Below are 17687 nucleotides of genomic sequence, written 5' to 3'. Positions count from 1 at the left end.
ATATTAAATATTATCAACACTAATGTTAAATATCAATGTTAAACGTTGAGCATTTAAGAGCTGAATGTTGAAGGCCAATGATGAATGTTGAATATTAACACCGAATATCAATATCGATATCAATAACAATATTAAGCGTTGCCTATTAAATATCATACCAAACATCGACTATTAACACCTATATTAACGCCATATCAATATTAGCTCTGACGTCACCATCCTTATCAAATACTGGAAATGTCACTATCAGATGAGGGAGACGGTGCCCTCCCACCGCGGGACGCGAGGGGGCGCGCGAGGAGCTCCCGGGGCCCGGGGCGCACGCAGGCCCCGCCCCCGCGCTCCGATTGGCGGCGCGCGCCGTGCGCGATGGCGCCGCCCGGCCCCGCCCCCGGCCCCGCCCCCGCGCCCGCGGCCCGGCCCCCTCCCTGCGCCCTCCAGCCGGCGGCGGCGGTTGTTGTTCAGCGGCGGCGGCCGCAGCTCGGGTCGCAGCCTCCGGCCGCCCGCCCGCCCGCGGGTCCGCGCGCGCCGCCATGGAGCTGGAGGTGCCGGACGAGGCGGAGAGCGCCGAGGCGGGGGCCGTGCCCGCGGAGGCGGCGTGGGCCGCGGACAGCGGGGCGACGGCAGGTAACGGTTTCGGACTCCCTCCCTCCCCTCTCCCCGAATGGACCCGCCTGGGCCTCCCCCCGCCGCGGCCCAGTGGACCCGTCCGCGCGCCGAGGGGCGCGGGTCCCGCCGCCTGCGGGAGGCCGGAACGTTCCACTCGGGGGCGCTGGCGGGGGGGGACGGAGCGCGCCACGCCGGGGCCGGGGGGACGCGCCGCTCGGGGGCCCGGGAGGATGGAACGCCCCGCCCTGGGACGCTCGGCGTGGCGCCGCCCACTCGGGGGTCCCTGGGGGCGCCCACCCGCCTGGAGGCGGAGGTGGGCGCATGGGAGGCCGTGGGTGGAGCATCCTCTCTTGGAGGCTTGCGGGGAAGTGGTCCCCACCTTCCCCGAGGGAGGGGTGGGATGCGCCACTTAGGGAGGAGGTCGGGGGGCTGCCTCGGGGTGGGGGTGCTTGGGGGCGACATGCCTCCCACTCGCGCTTTTTGGCGACGGGGTGCTTGCTCTGAGTGTGTGGGATGGCGGGGCACCCTCATTCTGGAGACGGCCTGGGGCGATGGGGGGTGACATTGCCCCAGATGCAACCCCCCTGCTGTGATCCACTCCTTTGGGGTGCCCCCCACTGCGAGTTCCAGTTTCATGGCCCCAGCCCCTCCTGCATTAGCCATCACCCATATGGGCACACCTCATTGGCCTGAAAGAGTTGGGTCTGCTTGGGGTGCAGGTGTGTGTGTGGGGGGGCGGCTCTGAGGCCGTCTGAGTGAGCCCCCTGGCTCCATCTCTTCTCTTTTTCTGGAAGTCTCTAGACCTGGGTGTGGATGCACTGCCCACTTCCCTACCACCTTACCAGGCTTCAGTTCACCCACTGATGAAACGAGGGGTGCAAGGGGATGACATTTAGAGGTGTCCTCAGTGCTGAGGCCCTGCCAGCAGGTGATGTGGGGGGGGGCTTGTTGCCTTGTCCCCCCAAAGCCTCCTTCCCGGGCACTGCCTGGTTGCTGCAGTTGGGGAAGGGGGCCGCAGCTTCCTCGTGCCCCTCGTGCCCCTCTCCTTGGCACGCCTCGCTCACCTTCCCGCAGAACAGGTGTGGGGAGGTGGGCAGTCCGGCCTCACCCCACAGGCTCTCTGCTGCCTGGGTGTGGGGCGGTGGGCAGAGCCAAGCCACTGCCCCGTGGAATGGTTCCTTCTCGGGTGAAGTCACACGCTACCAACTAGGAAGTTTCCGGATCTCTAGAATCCTCTCCTGAAGCTTCTTGGCAGGCAGGGAGATGCCAAGGTGCCAGGGAGCTGGAAGAGACGTCTGGGGAGAGAGAAAGAGAGTGAGCCTCCCTCCTACCTCCCAGCTCCCCCCCCACCTCCCACCGCCAGCCCACCCCACCCCCTGGTTCTGGAAAACTCTCTTTGGTTCCTTTCCCCTGCCATCTGGAGCCACTTGGTAGATGACCCGGTTAATTCCGATGAGCCGGTCGCCTCGCCCTTGCTCTTTGCCAGCGGCTTGTCCCCTGAGCTGGGCAGTGCCAGGCGTGGTTGGGGGCACCCCCTGAAGCCAAGGTCCCCTTCTTGGCCTCCCCTGACCTGGGCTGCTTGGAGGCTGAATAGCCCCAGGTGGGCTGACAAGGGAGCCATACGGCAAACATTGTCTTATCTGGGTCCCCGTGAGCTGATTGGGGGGCAGATAAAGTCCCCTGCTCTGGGGAGCCCTGAGAAGGAGCTGGCCCGCCCTCCCTGTCACAAAATCCCCTGATCCCCGACTCCGCCAGCCAACCATTTATTTCACTCATTTTTAAATTAAGAGCCGCCTCTCTCTCTCCAAACCCCTATTGCCTGTTAATCATTTGCACTTTTTCTACTGCTCGTACAAATGTATAAACACATAAACGGGACTGTCTGGTTTTTGCTAAGATGGTTTCACTCTATAAGAGGTTTCTCTCTCTCAGTGCTATTGACATTTAGTGCTGGAAAATTCTTTGCTGTGGGTGGGGGGAGCTGCGCTGTGCATCGTAGGGTGTCGAGCGGCCTCTCTGGGCTCCTCCACCCGCTCAATGCCTGTAGCTCCCTGTCCCCCAGACAGGACAATCAAAAATGTCCCCAGACACTGTCTGGGGGTGTCCGGAGGGCAGAACTGCCCCTCTTGAGAACCGCTGTCCTGTACCTGCACCTTAACTTGCTTTTCCATCTGTAATAATCTGGATTTTTCCCTGACATCAGTATGATGATTTTCTTTCAGAGCAGAGTCCAGTGTGGTGATTAAGGGGTGGAGATTCTGGAATTGTACCATCTGGGTTTGAAGCCCAGCTGCTGTGGGACCTCGGAGGGTACTGCCTCAGTGTCCCCATCTGTAAAAGGGGTCGATGATGATAACCGACCTCAGCTGGTGGCTGGCAGCTTGGCACAGCCTGCATGTCTCGTGACCTTAGACCCAGTTTACAGTCCACTTTCCACATGTGCCAGTGTAGACCCAGCCGGCCTCCGGCAGGGGGGCATTTAATTGTTTCCGGAGCATCTTTTGCTGCCATGATGCTGTCGTCATCGTTTCCAAGCACGGATCTGTACCCGTGGACCCCTCCATTTCTACCAGTGAGATTCCTGGCTCTGGAAGTGCTGGGTCAAGGCCAACTGGACTTGAACCCAGCTTCCTAGTGCCCGCTGGCTTTCCGGAAAGGTTGCTATGACTCTCAGCACATCCGCCAGGGGCCTAGAGGGGCTGCGTGTCTCCCTGCGTGATCAATGTGGGTGACTTGAACGATCTGACGGCAGCGAGACGGGCTCTCGTTAGGGTTTCGAATCGGGTTGCCCCCCATGAAGGAGCTTCTTGCACCCCAGAGTCCCGTCCAGGAGTGACCTGATGGGGCTCGATGCTGGCTGTCCCCCCTGGCTGATAGAGGTGGGGATCGGAGACCTCTGGGTGGGCTGCGGAGGCCAATGATCAGCCTGTGGGTTGTGGCCTGGGTGTGGCTGAGCCCTTTCTCCGCTGTGTGTCCCACCTCCGTGACGCCTCAGGACAGTTGGCTTCGTTCCTGACCCCCTCCCCACCTCCCCATCATGTCCCCAGTATCCCGGGCTAAATCTCGTCAGTTTCGCCTTCAAAATGAATCCAGGATCTGTCCACTTCTCCCCACCTCCTCTGTCTCCGCCCGGGCCTGCCCCAGCATCACGTGCCTGGGCCAGTGTGGTCGTGCCGGCCCGGCCTCCTGCTCCCTCCAGCTCGTTCCAGAAGAATTCCACCCCAAACTGGAGGTTTTAGTGGAGTTCCATCCCTCCTCTGCCCGCAGCCCTCCATGGCTCCCACCTTCCTCCGGGGAAAAGCCCAAGTCCTCCCCGCGGCCCACCAGGCCCTGCACGCCCTGCCCCGTCCCCTCCCTGCCCTCCCCTCCTCCTGCTCTCCCCCTCGCTCCCTCCGCTCCAGCCCCACGGGCCTCCTCGCTGCTCCTCTAGCACTCCAGGCCCGGGCCTGCCTCAGGGCCTTTGTATATGCTGGTTCCCCTGCCTGGAATGTTTTTTTCCCATATCTGTGTGGCTTACATCCTCAGCTCTTTTCTTGCTCAGATGTCACCTCCTCCGTGAAGCCCTCCCTGCCTCCCCATGCCATTCCCTTGAGCCTGCTTCGTCACCGTCGTGTTGCTGACACCTGGCACGCACACTTTGGCTTCCTCGTCTCATGCCCCGTGAGGGCAGAATCGCTTGTCCATTTGGCCCCCCGCCTGTCCCCCACACCTAGAACAGCCTCATGCCCCACAGGGGCCTCATAAACGGGGGGTGAGCCTAGGAGTGGCTACTGGGGAGGAAATCAAGCCAGAGGAGCTGCAGAAGGGAATGGGGTGGCCAGGGAGGGCTTGCCCGGGGGGAGACTTTTGAGCGAGATCTGCAGGAGGCAGGAGAGGTGTGCACGGCCAGGCCTGGCGGGCTCGGGGGGCAGCGGGGTCCGTGGAGCGGGTGGGGGATCCCAGGGGCCGCCTGGGTCGCCCTGAGCACCCAGGAAGCAGCGGTGAGCTGGGCTTGGGGTGGGGAGCAGCCTCCGCCCTTCAGGCCCAGGGTCGGGGCGAAGGGTCGTGGGGTCATGATCCCTTCTGTCCCCCCTTGTGGATCAGCAGTGTCCGGGCTGAAGCCGTGGACTTTGGGGACAGACAGCTCCTGGTCCCACCCTTTGCCGGCCGCCTCCTGGTGGGGCGATCTTGGTCCCCTGAGTGGGCAGCCTCAGCCTTAGACCTCCTTGGGTCTCGGGCTGTCAGGGACACGCGGCCTCGGTGCACCCATCTGTGCAGGGGGCCCTGTCCCCGGGGCCATGGCAAGGCTGGAGTGAGCACATGCGAAGCCCCTTAGAACAAGACCCTGTGGGCGCCGGCAGAGGAGAGCCGGGCCCTGACGTGTTTACCAAGTTTGCACATGTTGACTGGACCTGTGGTCCTGGGACAAACATTTTTTAAGTGTGAGTCGGGGCCACCTTGGAGTCCAAGAGCAACCCCCTGACCGCCCCCGCAGAGCCCCCAGCTTGTGGGGGTGGGGCCCAGAACATGGGTGATGAGCCAGGGAACCCACCCTCTGGGGCGTGGCAGGCTGCAGCCCACGGGCCAAATGCGGCCCCCGCCAGTGTTTGTAAATAAAGTTTTACTGGCACACGGCAGCCAAATGTGGCCCCCGCCAGTGTTTGTAAGTACGGTTTTATTGGCACACAGGGGCCAAATGTGGCCATCACCAGTGTTTGCAAATAAAGTTTTATTGGCACATGGGGGCCAAATGTGGCTCCCGCTGTGTTTGTAAATAAAGTTTTGTTGACACCTGGGGGCCAAATGTGGCCCCCACTGGTGTTTGTAAATAAAGTTTTATTGGCACCCGGGCCTGGCCACTCATTCATGAATTCTCCCTGGTGGCTTTCATGCCACGGTGGCCGAGCCGAGTGGCCATGACACAGTCCGCGTGGCCCACAAAGCCAGCGACAGTCACTCCCTGGTCCTCGGCTGGATCAGCCTGCCGTCCCCCTGGCTGTGATTGTGGTGGGCACGCTGAGGAGAAGGAAACAGGCCGTCGTGGTGACAGCGAGGGATGGGGCCTGCTGGCCGGCGAGGGCCTCTTGGAGGAGGTGTCCTGGTCGCCGAGACCCGGATGAGAAGGAGCCGCCACGGCAGGCAGCAGGGACGGCCTGTGCCAAGGCACCGGGGTACAAACTTGCTGGGTGAATTTGAGCAACAGAAGTGAGATCGCCGTGGTTGGAGTGGAGTGAGGGGCGTGAGGGCGGCCGGGCAGCTGTGCGGGGCCCCGTTGGCCCTGGCGGGAGCCCGGGCTGTCTCCTACGGACGGTGGGAAGCTCCAGCATGTTCCAAGCTGGGCAGCGACCACCCGGTTCCCGTTGAATGGGGCGTGCTGTGCGGGGATGGGGCTGCGGCATCAGGACGTGGCGGGGAGGCTGGGGGCCTGGATGGGGCCCTGGCAGCCGATGGTGGGGGGTGGAAAATTCTGGAAGGAGGAAGACTGGGGGGCCCCAAGCTCTCCGGCCCATTGGAGCTGACAGTGGGTGAGAAGGCCGTGGGGGGCTGCTGGGGGGGGGTCCCGGGGCAGGGGATCCCCCAGGACCCTGGGCAAGCTGGCATACAGCCGTGCACCCCAGATCGATTTTCTCAAAATGAGGGCACAGGCATCCCACGGATTCAGCAGGATGGAAAGCGGTGAGCACCAGCCCCAGTGACTGCTCTCCAAATAGTGGCCACAGGACCTGGGCATTTACACGTGGGGAAACCGACGCCCTTGCCCCTGACAACCACCGCCACGGTCCTGCTGGGGCTGCCGGCTGGGCCTGAGGGGTGGAGGAGCACGTGTGGGGATTACCAAGCTTGGGGATTAGCGGGGAGCCCTGCCCCTACCCGCCCCCCCGGGCTGGCAGGAGGCCTGGGTGCCTGAGCCAGTGCATGGGCTTCTCCGGGGACCTGGCATCCCGGCTTCAGGTGAGACACAAGGGAAAGGACCCGCCTGCGTCTTGCTGTCCCGGCCTGGATTCTGGAGGCCTGGGTGGGCCGAGGGGGGTTTGTGGGAGACGTGCAGGTCACAGCCACCTGCAGAGAACATCCCGGAAGGTGTGTGGCCTGTGCCCTGAGCTGCGCAGGCTCCGGGGGACCAGCCAGAGCCAGAAAGACAAGTCCCTGCTTACGTGCTGGGGTGTGTGTGTGTGTAGAGAGGGGACAGACACAGAAGCAAAATGTCGCCTGGTGGATGAGATGAGGGAAAGGGGAGAAAGCAGAGAAGGGGATAGGAGGGAACAGATGTGGGGAGAAGCTGTTTGAGGCCAGGATCTCAGGGAGGTGACACTGAGGAAGGAGGGGGTATGCATTGCAGAGATCTGAGGGAATATATTTCAGGCAGAGGGAATGGCCATGCAAAGGCCCTGAGGCAGGCCTGGGCCTGGTGTGTTGGAGGAGCAGCGAGGAGGCCCGTGGGGCTGGAGTGGAGGGAGTGAGGGGGAGAGCGGGAGGAGGGGAGGGCAGGGAGGGGACGGGGCAGGGCGTGCAGGGCCTGGTGGGCCGCGGGGAGGACTTGGGCTTTTCCCCTGAGGAAAGTGGGAGCCATGGAGGGTTGTAGGCAGAGGAGGGATAGACCCTGACTCGGTGCTCACAGGCGCCCTCTGCCTGCTGCAGGGAGGACAGGCTGTAGGTGGGTGAGGGTGGAGCCAGGAACCAGGGTCAGGGAGGGCGGGGGTCCAGGAAGGCCTCAATGGGGGTGAACCAGGAGGCTGAGGAGGGGTGGACGTGGGTGGACTCAGAGCCGGTGGGCCTGCGGGAAGACTGGGGGTGGGGGTGGGAGGGAGAGGAGGTGGCCTGACTCCCAGATTCTGGCCTGAGCACCTGGAGGGACGAGCTGCCTCGGCCGAGATGGGGGGACACAGGAGGGGGCAGGTGTGGAGGAAGGGTCAGCGTGCGTGTGTTGAGACCCCCACGTGGAGACATCAGCGGCAGGTCTGGAGCTCAGGACAAGGGTGGGGAGAAGGCCCGGGAGGGGGCCGGGGGGGCTGGCTCGGCCATGCTCTCCGGACGTTTCTCCGTCACGTGGAGCCGGTGCCCGTGTCTGGCTCCCGGGAGCCTCTTGGCTGCACGGGGACCAGGTGTCCCCAGCAGGTGGCCGGCATTTCCAGCCACGTAAGCCGGTGAGCTCACCGAGGAGGCAGGCAGAGGTGGAGAAGAGAAGGGGAGCCCCACAGCCACGTGAAGCACGTTGTGCTGCGGCCACTCCGTGCCTCAGTCTCCTCATTTGTAAAGTGGGGTCACAGTCACCCCGACTCTTGGGGTTCATGTGAGGATTAGTCGAGTCCATGAGCACGAAATGTCAGAGCAGAGCAGGCATGGGCTGGCTAACAGCCAGGGAAGCGGGGAACAGAGACCCGAACCAGCGAACCCCAGCTCTGGACCTGTCACGTTGGGTGGCCTGGGGCTGGCAGTGAGCTGTGTGCCCCCCGTCTGCTTGACAGAGCTGTGGGGAGTTCCTGCCGGAGGGGCCCGGGAGGAGGAGGGTAGGGAGCCCCAGTTTCTGCTGAGGACAGCATGGCCGTTTAGAGTGCAAGTTGCCTCAAATCCGAGCAGACTGCCCCCACGGGACCCTGGGCCTGCTGCGTGCAGCACAAGTCTCTCCACCCTCCAGCCTTGGGGCCTGACTGTGCGGCCGGGCCAAGCCTCCGTCAGGGGAGACACCGGGCATGTAGCGGTCAGCATGGCCTCGGGCGCGCTGCTGTAACAAACAGCCCCGGAAGCTCAGCAAACTCTCATGAAAGTTTGCCTCTTTCTGGCACACAAGTCCGTGGTGAGCCAGTAGGGGGGTTTTGCTCCTCGTAAACACACGGAGGCCCAGGCTGGTGGAGTCGCCATCTCCTCGAGGGTGGCCAGTCACCCGGCAGGGAAAAAGGCGTCACGACTCAGCTGCACCTGCTGCTTAACGCTCCCCCCGGCCGTGACTCCCACCGCTCCTGCTGGCATTTCCTTAGTCCCCCCGACGGTCAGGAAACGCCTCCGTTCCGCGTGCCCGGAAGGCATGGGGGGCCTCTGGGTTAGCCCAGGCGAGCCCGCAGGGGAACACGGGACAGGCCAAGGGCCGTTCGGGCATTTTTCACTTCCTGCACTTAGAGATTTGTTCTTTGTTTTTCATTGCTTCTTTACATTGTTACAGCTCCCCCCTTCCTTTCTTTTATTTATTTACTTATGTTCCGGTTTCCTAATGCTGCTGTTTTGCAAAACACCAGAAATGGATTGGCTTTTATAAAGGACGTTTGTTTGGCTATAAAGTTACAGTCTTAAAGCCAGAGCTTTTATACGGCTCTGGCTTTAAAAACCAGAGCTTTAAAAAGCTTTAAAAAACGGAGCTTTTATAGTGCTCCAGTAAACTAATCAAGACCCACGCTGAATGGGCGGGGCCACACCTCCATGGAAATAATCTAATCAAAGGTATTACCCACAGGTGATTGAGTCACATCTCCATGGAAACAACCCAATCCAAAAGGTTCCAACCTAATCAACAGTAATACGTCTGCCCCCACAAGACGGTGTCAAAGAACATGGCTTTTTCTGGTGGATGTACTATATCCAAACTGGCACAACTTATTTACTTACAATTTAACTTGCATTTATTTTGTGACTAATGATACGTTCCTGTGGTTCCAACTTTGAAAAATACAGAAGATATAGTTGGAAAGCCACGTCTTTCTTTATGCCTGTCCCCCCAAGGCCACAGGTGAACTGTGCACACATGAGCAATTGTTCACAGCCAACCCTCAGTATTCGCAGATTCCGTTTGTGAGTTCACCGACTTGCTAAAATTTATTTGCAACCCCCAAATCAGTGCTCATGGAGATTTCTCGGCTGTTCCTGGACACGCACAGAGCAGTGAAAAATTCATGTCTCCAACACACATGTTCTCAGCTGAGTTTGAACAGGGCAAGCCTCTGCCCTCTGGTTCCGGCTCTTGTGCGGTGAACAAGCATCCCGTTCGCCGTCTGTTTAGTGCCGCGCTTTCTGCGTTTTTGTGCCTTTTTGCGGGTGATTTCGCTGGTTAGCATGACCCCCAAGCGTAGCGCCGAAGTGCCGTCCAGTGTTCCCAGGCGCGTGATGGGCCCGATGGAAGAGACGAGTGTGTTAGCCAAGCTACGCTAGGGCAGGAGTGCCGGTGTCCATGAGTTGGCTAATTAAAAACAAGGTCACATATGTATCCGCTGATGAAAAAATTGTGCCCAGCAGGAGGAACGTGTATTTCCCAGGAGCACGGGGGCTTCATTCGCCGAGACAGTGCTGGCGGCTTTACAGAACACACGACCACCGTGAATAACGGGAATCGAATGCGTGTGCACGCGTGCGTCGTTGCTTTTCATTTTATACACAAACGGTACACGCACCTGCTGTTTGCACTCACCAGTGCATCTTGGAGGAGGACGGGAGGGAGTGTGTGGGGCCGTCCTTTGATTTCCGACCGGGGTGCCTGTCCCTCGGGCCGCGTCTGTTGAGAAGAGGCTACACAAATCCCCGCTCACGCTTGTGGCCCTGTGTACATGTTACATGCGCCTCTTTTCTTGCCCATGAGAGCCCAGTTTGGATGGTCAGTCCCGAGGACACCCCACCTGCTGGAGATGTTTTGGGGGTGGCCCGTCTGGTTTTAATTAACGGTTCTGCAAAGAGCAAACTGCAGGCCTCTCTCTGTTGGCTGCTTTCCTAGACGCAAAATCCCCGGTTAGAGGGTTGGTGTTTTTGTAATTTGGGGGAAGATGGTGCCAGATTGAACCATTCTGTGTCCTCCCACCAGCAGTGAAAGTGCCCACGTCTTAACCAGTTCTTCGGTTTTTGCCAATCTTATGGGTGCAAAACGTGAATCAGAAAAAAGCTCCGTTCGTTTATCTTTTTTTTTTTTAATTCTTTATCTTTGTTTTATTAGAAATATATTCCAACATATATTTCAGGTGAAGCGGAGATAAAAGGAGGTGGTGTGCCTTGCCCGCCTGGGCCACACAGGGCCATGGCCTCCACCTCCCCGCTCGTCCCTGCGGCCATCTGTATTTCCGCCAGAGCTGGAAGGTTGGCGTGTCGCCCTCCAGGGAGACAAGGCCCCCACGGGTCGGCTTCCTGGTGCCTTCACTCGGGCAAGCTCTGGGGGGTCCCGCTTCACATTGGTCTTAACTTCCACCTCCTTTCTTTGCCCACCCCACTCCTACACTTACCACGCACATCTCAGCTAGAACTCCTATTCCTTTTTCTGGAAACCGTGTATTGTATCCTTCCTGTTTTCCAGTTGGGCCCTCGCTGTTTTTCTTATTGATTTGTGGGAGCTCTTTATATATTATAGCAGTTAGCCTCTTATCTGTATGATAAATGTAAGTAGTCTCCCCCCACCCCACCCCACCCCCCACAGTTTTTCCTTTGTCTTTTGTCTACTCTGACAGTGATTAATGCCAGGCAGGTATTTTTGTCTTTGTGTGGTCACATTTATCAGTCTTTCCTTTTATGGTTTCCTGATTTGGTATCATGGATGGAAAAGTCTACTCTGTTCTGAGGTTATAATTGGATTCTTCTAATACTTCTGTAGTTCCTTTTTTTTTTTTTTTTTTAAACATTTAAATTCTTTCATTTTTTTAGTTTTGGGAGACTGGTTATTTATGAGGGAACAGAAAAGTGGCTAGGATCAGGGAGGGGTCTCAGAAGTCTTTGAAATGATGAGCATATTTAAATTCCTAAAATGGGTAAGAGGTGGGTGTTCATTGTGATTATGTGCTTTAGGCCCCACATAAACTTTGTAAATATTTGTTTTTGTTGGTTCAGTACTTGGTAACAAGGGTGATAATAAATATAACAGTAATAACGTAAATTAAGCAAATACTTTCCCTGGGGTGTCCACGCTCTCAGGAAGCATATAAAAAAAGTTGAAGAATAAAGCCGTATTTGTGTTCACATTTTTTCTTTTCTCCTTACCTGTTCTCCTGTTCACCTGTGAGCTCTCAGACTTATTTTAATCCCAAAGCCAAACTGATTTTTCAAAAATGGATCAAATAGAAAAATGCAAAATAACTAAGAGAAATAAGCCTGAAAATGCGTGGGGATTGGGGGGGGTGGTGGATCTTAAAATTTCAAGAAGTTCAGGTACTATAATTCAGTTAAAAACAGTAAGCCCCAGGGAGTGACTGAAAATTACATCATGTCCCCTAAGTCACATTTAGATTCCTGTTATATATGGAATTTATTCTGGAATAAGGCGGATGAGGGATTACTTTTTTCCAGGTGACTCCTGGTTATCCGAATACCACTTTTTGAGTAACGTGTGCCTTCCCCTCTGATTTCAGGTGCCGCCTTTTTTTTTTGTTTTAATGCAATTTTATTGAGATATAATCACATAACATGCAATCATTCAAAGTGTACAATCAGTTGTTCACAGTATCGTCATATAGCTGTGCATTCATCACCACAAACTGAACATTTTCATTACTCCAAAATATAAAATTAAAATTAAGAACATCCAAAACATCCCATTCCCCCCATTGTTTATTTATTTTTATGTAGTTTAATTGAGATACATTCACACACCCTACAGTCATCCACAGTGTATAATCAGTTATTCACAGCACCATCATACAGTTGTATGTTCATCAGAATCAATTTTTGTACCTTTTCCTTACTCCACAATAAAAATAAAAGCAAAAAAGAACACCTAGATCTTTCCATCTCCTCCATCCCACCCTATTCTTCAACTAATTTTCGTCCCCATTTTTCCACTCACCTGTCCGTGCACTGGATAAAGGGAGTGCGAGCCACACGGTTTGCACAATTGCACAGCGGGTGCCACCTCTTTATACTCTGAATATCCGTGTGTGGCTGGCTCTGATTCTAGACTTTCTCTTCCCCTCATGTGCCCGTGTCTTCCTGTTTCGGGCAGGTCCTAAAGCACACGCAATAACCTTATTAGAAAAGCGAAAATGAAACGAGGAGCCAGTAGAAAGCGGGCCTCCGTCCGTCCCTGTGGAGGTAACAACGCACATTCCAGATGGTTCTCTTTGCCTGCACGTCCTCGTATCAATATATACTATTCTGCTTTTCACGTTTTATTTTGAACATTTTTAAGACCACAGAAAAAGTTGCAAGAAGACAACGGTGAACACCTGTACACGCTTCGCAGCGCTCAGCAACTGTTAACGTTCACCGTGTCGCTCGCTCGCTCTCTCTCGCTCTCTCGCTCTGTGTCTTCCTGTTATCCTGAGTGTGTATATTTTGCTGAGCCCTCTGAGGGCCATTTGCTGCTACAATGCTCCTTCTACCCCCAAATCAATACTTAATATCCTATAAACAAAGGTATTCTCTTATCCACACACCATGATCAAATTAAGGAAATCTAACATCGACACAGACCACAGTCACAGTGTCAACACTGGACCCCAAATTGTCCCCAACAGTGACCCCGTGTTCCCCACCTGGAGTGCCGTCCTGCTCACAGGGTCCGCTGACTTGTTGGGGGTCGTGGGCTGCCCCCTGGTTGTTCCAGAGGCTTCTTTGTGATCGGATTGAGGTTTGGTGTTTGGGGCAGCAGCTCTGCAGACGCTGTGACGTGTGGCCTTCCCAGGTCCCAGCTGCTGTGGGGTTAACGGGGCTTCCGGCCTGCTCTTTGGAGGCTTTGGGCTCAGAGTCCTTCCTGCTGGGTGACCTGGGGCAAGTGGCTTTCCCTCTCTGAGCCTTGTCTTTTCCCTCTGCAAAATGAGTGCCCGTGACAAAGCACCAGAAACCAGGGGGCTCAAAACAACAGAAACTGACCTTCTCACAGTTCCAGAGACCAGAACCCTGCAAACAAGGTGTGGGCAGGCCGTGCTCCCCCACGGGCTCTGGGGGAGAAGGAAGCATCCTGGCTCCTCGCCACCCTCTGGCGGCCCCAGCAGCCCTCACCCTGGGTGTCCTGCCCCCTCCTCTCCTCGTGGGGTCCGGCCCACCTGCTCCCCGTAGGCTCCTTACCTTGGTGACATCTGCACAGGCCCCGTTTCCAGGTAACACGTTCCAGGGACCTTCGGGGACAGTGAAAGCGCCTCCCTCCGGGGCGGGCACGAGGAGTCAGAAGTTTTGGGGACCCCCGTCAGCACTGAGGCTCCCGGCTGGGCAGGCGGCGGCGGCTGCAGGGAGGTGACTCAGTCCCAGTGCTGACGTCGTCCTCGGGCAGGTGTGTGTCCTCCGTGACAGCCAGGTGGGGCGCGTTTGGGCTCGGGCCCGGGTCACGACCGCCCGGCTCCACTGGGGTCCGGTGATCCATGAGGGAACGAGTGCGGCCGTGTCCCAGTAAAATGTCATTGACAATTTCAGACCACTGGTCAAGACGAGTGCTAGAAATGACCAATAGGTGTGTTTTTCTTCTGGAGAAAAAAAAATGGAGGATCTCCCATCCAAAGTATCCTTCTGGTCACCCACGACCCTTTCCATCCAGGGGAGGTGGGGGAGCAGGTCGGGGTCACCGTCTGTGCTGGTGGGGAGCTGTGACGTCCCCTGGAAAAGGCCACGTTCTTTTAATCCATCCCTGTGGATGTAGAGCTGCTGGGGGTGGGTTGGGTTGTTTCAGTTGAGATATGGCCTAGCCCATCCAAGGGGGGTCTGAATCCCCTTACGGGAGAAAAAGCCTCGGAGAGAGTTTAGAGAGAAAACCCTGGAAGAGCCAGCAAGGACCCATAACACAGAAAGAGCCAGAACCGGAAAGGAACCAAACCCGGGAGAGAAGCACCAGCAGGCGCTGGCCGTGTGTCCTTCCCATGTGACAGAGGAGCCGCAGATGCCATCAGCCTTTCTTCAGAGAAGGTATCCTCTAGTTGATGCCTTAATTGTGACATTTTCACGGCCTTAGAACTGTAAACGTGTAAACTAATAAATCCCCCTTGCAAAAGCCAATCCATTTCTGGAATGTTGCATCCTGGCAGCATTAGCAAACCGGAACCCCATCCAAACAGAGGTGAGAAAAACGAGCTCCCTTGAGGCCCTGCTGAGGACCCCCCACCCCCACCTCCCACCATGTGCCTTGATTGTTCCAACTGTGACCGAAGCATTTTCAGGATCCAGGAGCACCCTTTGACCCCCAGTGGCCACGTTCCTTCCTTCCAGGGCCGCGGGACTCGATCGAGGGGACATCAGACGAGGAGGGTCTTGTCCCCAGCCTGGGGGGCGCCTCTGCCTTCTCTGTGTGGAGGCAGAGGGCGAGAGGGGGTCTCCTGGGCACCGGGCTCTTGGGACCCCTGCAGACAGCCCACCCCGTGGCAGGAGGGGGGACTGGGAGCCCAGGGCCTGCCTCCTTCCCTGGCAGGTGTTGGCCTCTTTAGACTTTGACCATCCACCTTTGGAGCCATCGAGAAGGAGCCTGGGTCTCGGGTGTCCGTGAACCCCAGCGGCCCCTCCTCCCCGCCGTGCAGCCTGCTCTCTGCTTGCCACCCCCGGGGACCCCCGTGCCGACTCGCCCTAGCCCCTGCCCCGGACGTGCTGACCAGGGGCTGTGCCCAGCGTGTTGACGCTCACCCAGTGTGTGTTGGACCACGTGGGGAAAGTTCCGGAACCCCTTGCTGACAGTGCTCGTCCACCAATTCTGGATCATTCCGGCTGCCCACCCTGGCCTTTGCTGGGTGTCCTGTTGACTTCTTCCCAGAGCCTTGGGGGGACGTGTTGGTTCACTCTGTGCAGGGAGAGTGGATGAGGGTGGGGGGCAGGCTGGGGCGGGAGGAGTGGGCGACAGCTCGGAGCGGGGAGGGCGGTGGGCTGCCAGCCAGGCTGACCCCGAGTCTGCCACCCGCCTCTGCTCCCGAGCCCCCTGCAAAGGGTCTCCATATGAGCCCCCTTAGAATCCTCCCTCTTTGGCCACCTCTTGAAATTTTTCTTTTCTATCTACTGGAAAGGTGTCACGTGGTCATGGCATAAAATGCCAAAAGGATCCAGGGGGACGTTGCCCCCTCCGAGCTCTGCCCCCAGACCCTGCCCGCAGCGTCTCACAGCTCCCTCACGAGTTGCCCGTGGTCCAGCCCACGGGGGTTCAGGCTCCGACTGTCTTTTTGATAAAATAATAACAAAGAAACTCCGCTCTTTGCCTTTTTAAAACACTTTTCAAATAACCGCTTTACTGATATACAATTCACATGCTATACATTCACCCATTTGAAGTACACGTTCCAGTGGCTTTGAGTGTAGCCCCAGAGTTCCGGAACCATCACCACCGTGCACTTGAGAACGTTTCCATCACCCAGCCCCTGGTCGCCTGTTATCTATTTCTGTCTCTCAGGGTTTATCTCTTCTGGAAATTTCGTATCGGTGGAATCAGGCAGCATGTGATCTTCTGTGTCGGGCTTCTTTCTCCGAGCATGACGTCTTCAAGGTTTATCCGTGTTGTAGCACAAACCAAACTTCATTCCTTTTTATGGCTGAGTAATATTCCACTGCCTGGAGGGACCACAGTTTGTCTCTCTGTTCATCGGTTGAAGGACATTTGAGTTGTTGCCATGTCTTGGCGATCACGAATCCTGCTGCACCAAACGTCTGTGTGCTTGTTTCCTTTTCTGGGGTGAATACCTAGGAGGAGAATTGCTGGATCATGTGGTAATTCTCTCTTTAACTTTTTGAGGCGCTGCCATATTCCTTTCCAGAGTGGCTGCACCGTTTTTCCTTCCCACCAGTGGAGTCCAAGGCTTCCAGTTTTCCCACATCTTTTCCAACACTCGTTCTTCTCTGTCTTTTTGATTTTACCCATCCTCATGTGAGCGGTATCTTGACGTGGTTTGGATTTGCATTTCCCTGATGGCTAATGATGTTGAGCATTTTTTTCCATGTGCTTGTTGACCATTTGTAGATCTTTTTGGGAAAAATGCTTATTCAGATTCTTTGCCCATTTTTAAATTGGGGTATTTATCCCTTTGTTATTAGTTGTATGAGTTCTTTGTATGTTCCAGATGGAAGTCCCTTATCAGACAGATTTAGCAAATATTTTCTCCCATCCTGTAGGTTTTTGTTTCATTTTCTTGATAGTTTCCTTCGATGTACAAAAGTTTTAAACTTTGACAAAGTTCATTTTCTCTCTTTTTTCTTTGGTTGCTCGTGCTTTGGGTGTCATGTCTAAGAATCCATTGCCAAGTGCAGGGTTACAAAAGATGTACACTTATGTTTTCTTCTAAGTTTTTTATAGTCTTCACTCTTACCTTTGGGCCTTTGATCCATTTGGAGTTGATTTTTGTATATGGTGTGAGGTAGGGGTCCGACTTCATTCTTTGGCGTGAGATGCTCCAGTTCTCCCAGCGCCATTTGTCAAAGAGACGTCTCTTTCCCACTGAGTTGTCTCGGCAGCTTTGCTGAAATCAGTTGATTTCAAGTGCAAGTTTAAGTTTATTTCTGCATTCTCAGTTGTTTCCTGTTGGTCTGTATGTCTCTCCTCCGGCCAGGACCGTGCCCTCCAAATGTTGCAGCTTTGTTGTACATTTTGAAATCAGGACACGTGAGTCCTCCAATTTGTTCTACATTTTGCTTTTTAGTATATTAAGCCTGTTTCACTTTGGTCTCAACCAGTGTAGATCAGAACACCCCTCTTTTTAACTGGCTGCATGATATCACGTGGGCTGCATCTGGTCGTTCATTCGCTTTGCACATCAGCTGATTAGTGGACACCTGTTGGTGCCCGCCACTGCTCTAAGTCTCGCCAGGGGGCCGGGGGGCAAACACGATGGGCCCAGTTTGTCTAACCCAGGGGTTAGGAGACTTCCGCTGCAAGGACCAGGTAGTGGGTGTTTCAGGGTGTGTGTGCTCAGCGCTGGGTGAAAGCAGCCATGGACGGTGTGTGAACAAATGGGTGTGGCCATGTGCTAAGGGGGTGGCGAGGGCCACCCCTCTTGGAGGGGTTCCTTGCACAGAAGGCAGCCTCTCGGCCCCCTTGTCTGTGCCCTGCATGGCCGTGCCGAGACCCTGGGTGTATCAGCTAGCTGTTGGTGTGTAACAAATTACTCCCAAACCTAACTGCTTAAAACAATGATAAACACTTATCATCCCGTACAGTTTCCAAGGGTCAGGAATCCAGGGGCAACTTGGTGGGGGGCTCTGGCTGGGGTCTCCCGAGGGTACAATCAGGTTGTCACCCAAGTCCC

The 17687-nt window shown here is 56.1% G+C and overlaps 1 protein-coding gene across 3 annotated transcripts in view; it reads left to right on the top strand.

The window, feature by feature from the left end:
• The first annotated feature begins 441 nt into the window (after nucleotides 1–441).
• PIP5K1C (phosphatidylinositol-4-phosphate 5-kinase type 1 gamma) overlaps nucleotides 442–17687 on the top strand; it is a 67243-nt gene continuing 49997 nt past the window's right edge. For all 3 annotated transcript variants that reach the window (XM_037823957.1, XM_037823959.1, XM_037823958.1), the window contains exon 1: nucleotides 442–627. In XM_037823957.1, the coding sequence (XP_037679885.1) occupies nucleotides 534–627 (94 nt within the window). In that variant the 5' untranslated portion in view covers nucleotides 442–533. The remainder of the gene's footprint in view (nucleotides 628–17687) is intronic.

Source organism: Choloepus didactylus (genome assembly GCF_015220235.1).
Source record: "Choloepus didactylus isolate mChoDid1 chromosome 25 unlocalized genomic scaffold, mChoDid1.pri SUPER_25_unloc1, whole genome shotgun sequence".
NCBI classification, from domain to species: domain Eukaryota; kingdom Metazoa; phylum Chordata; class Mammalia; order Pilosa; family Megalonychidae; genus Choloepus; species Choloepus didactylus.
This window is presented reverse-complemented; position numbering and strand designations above follow the sequence as displayed.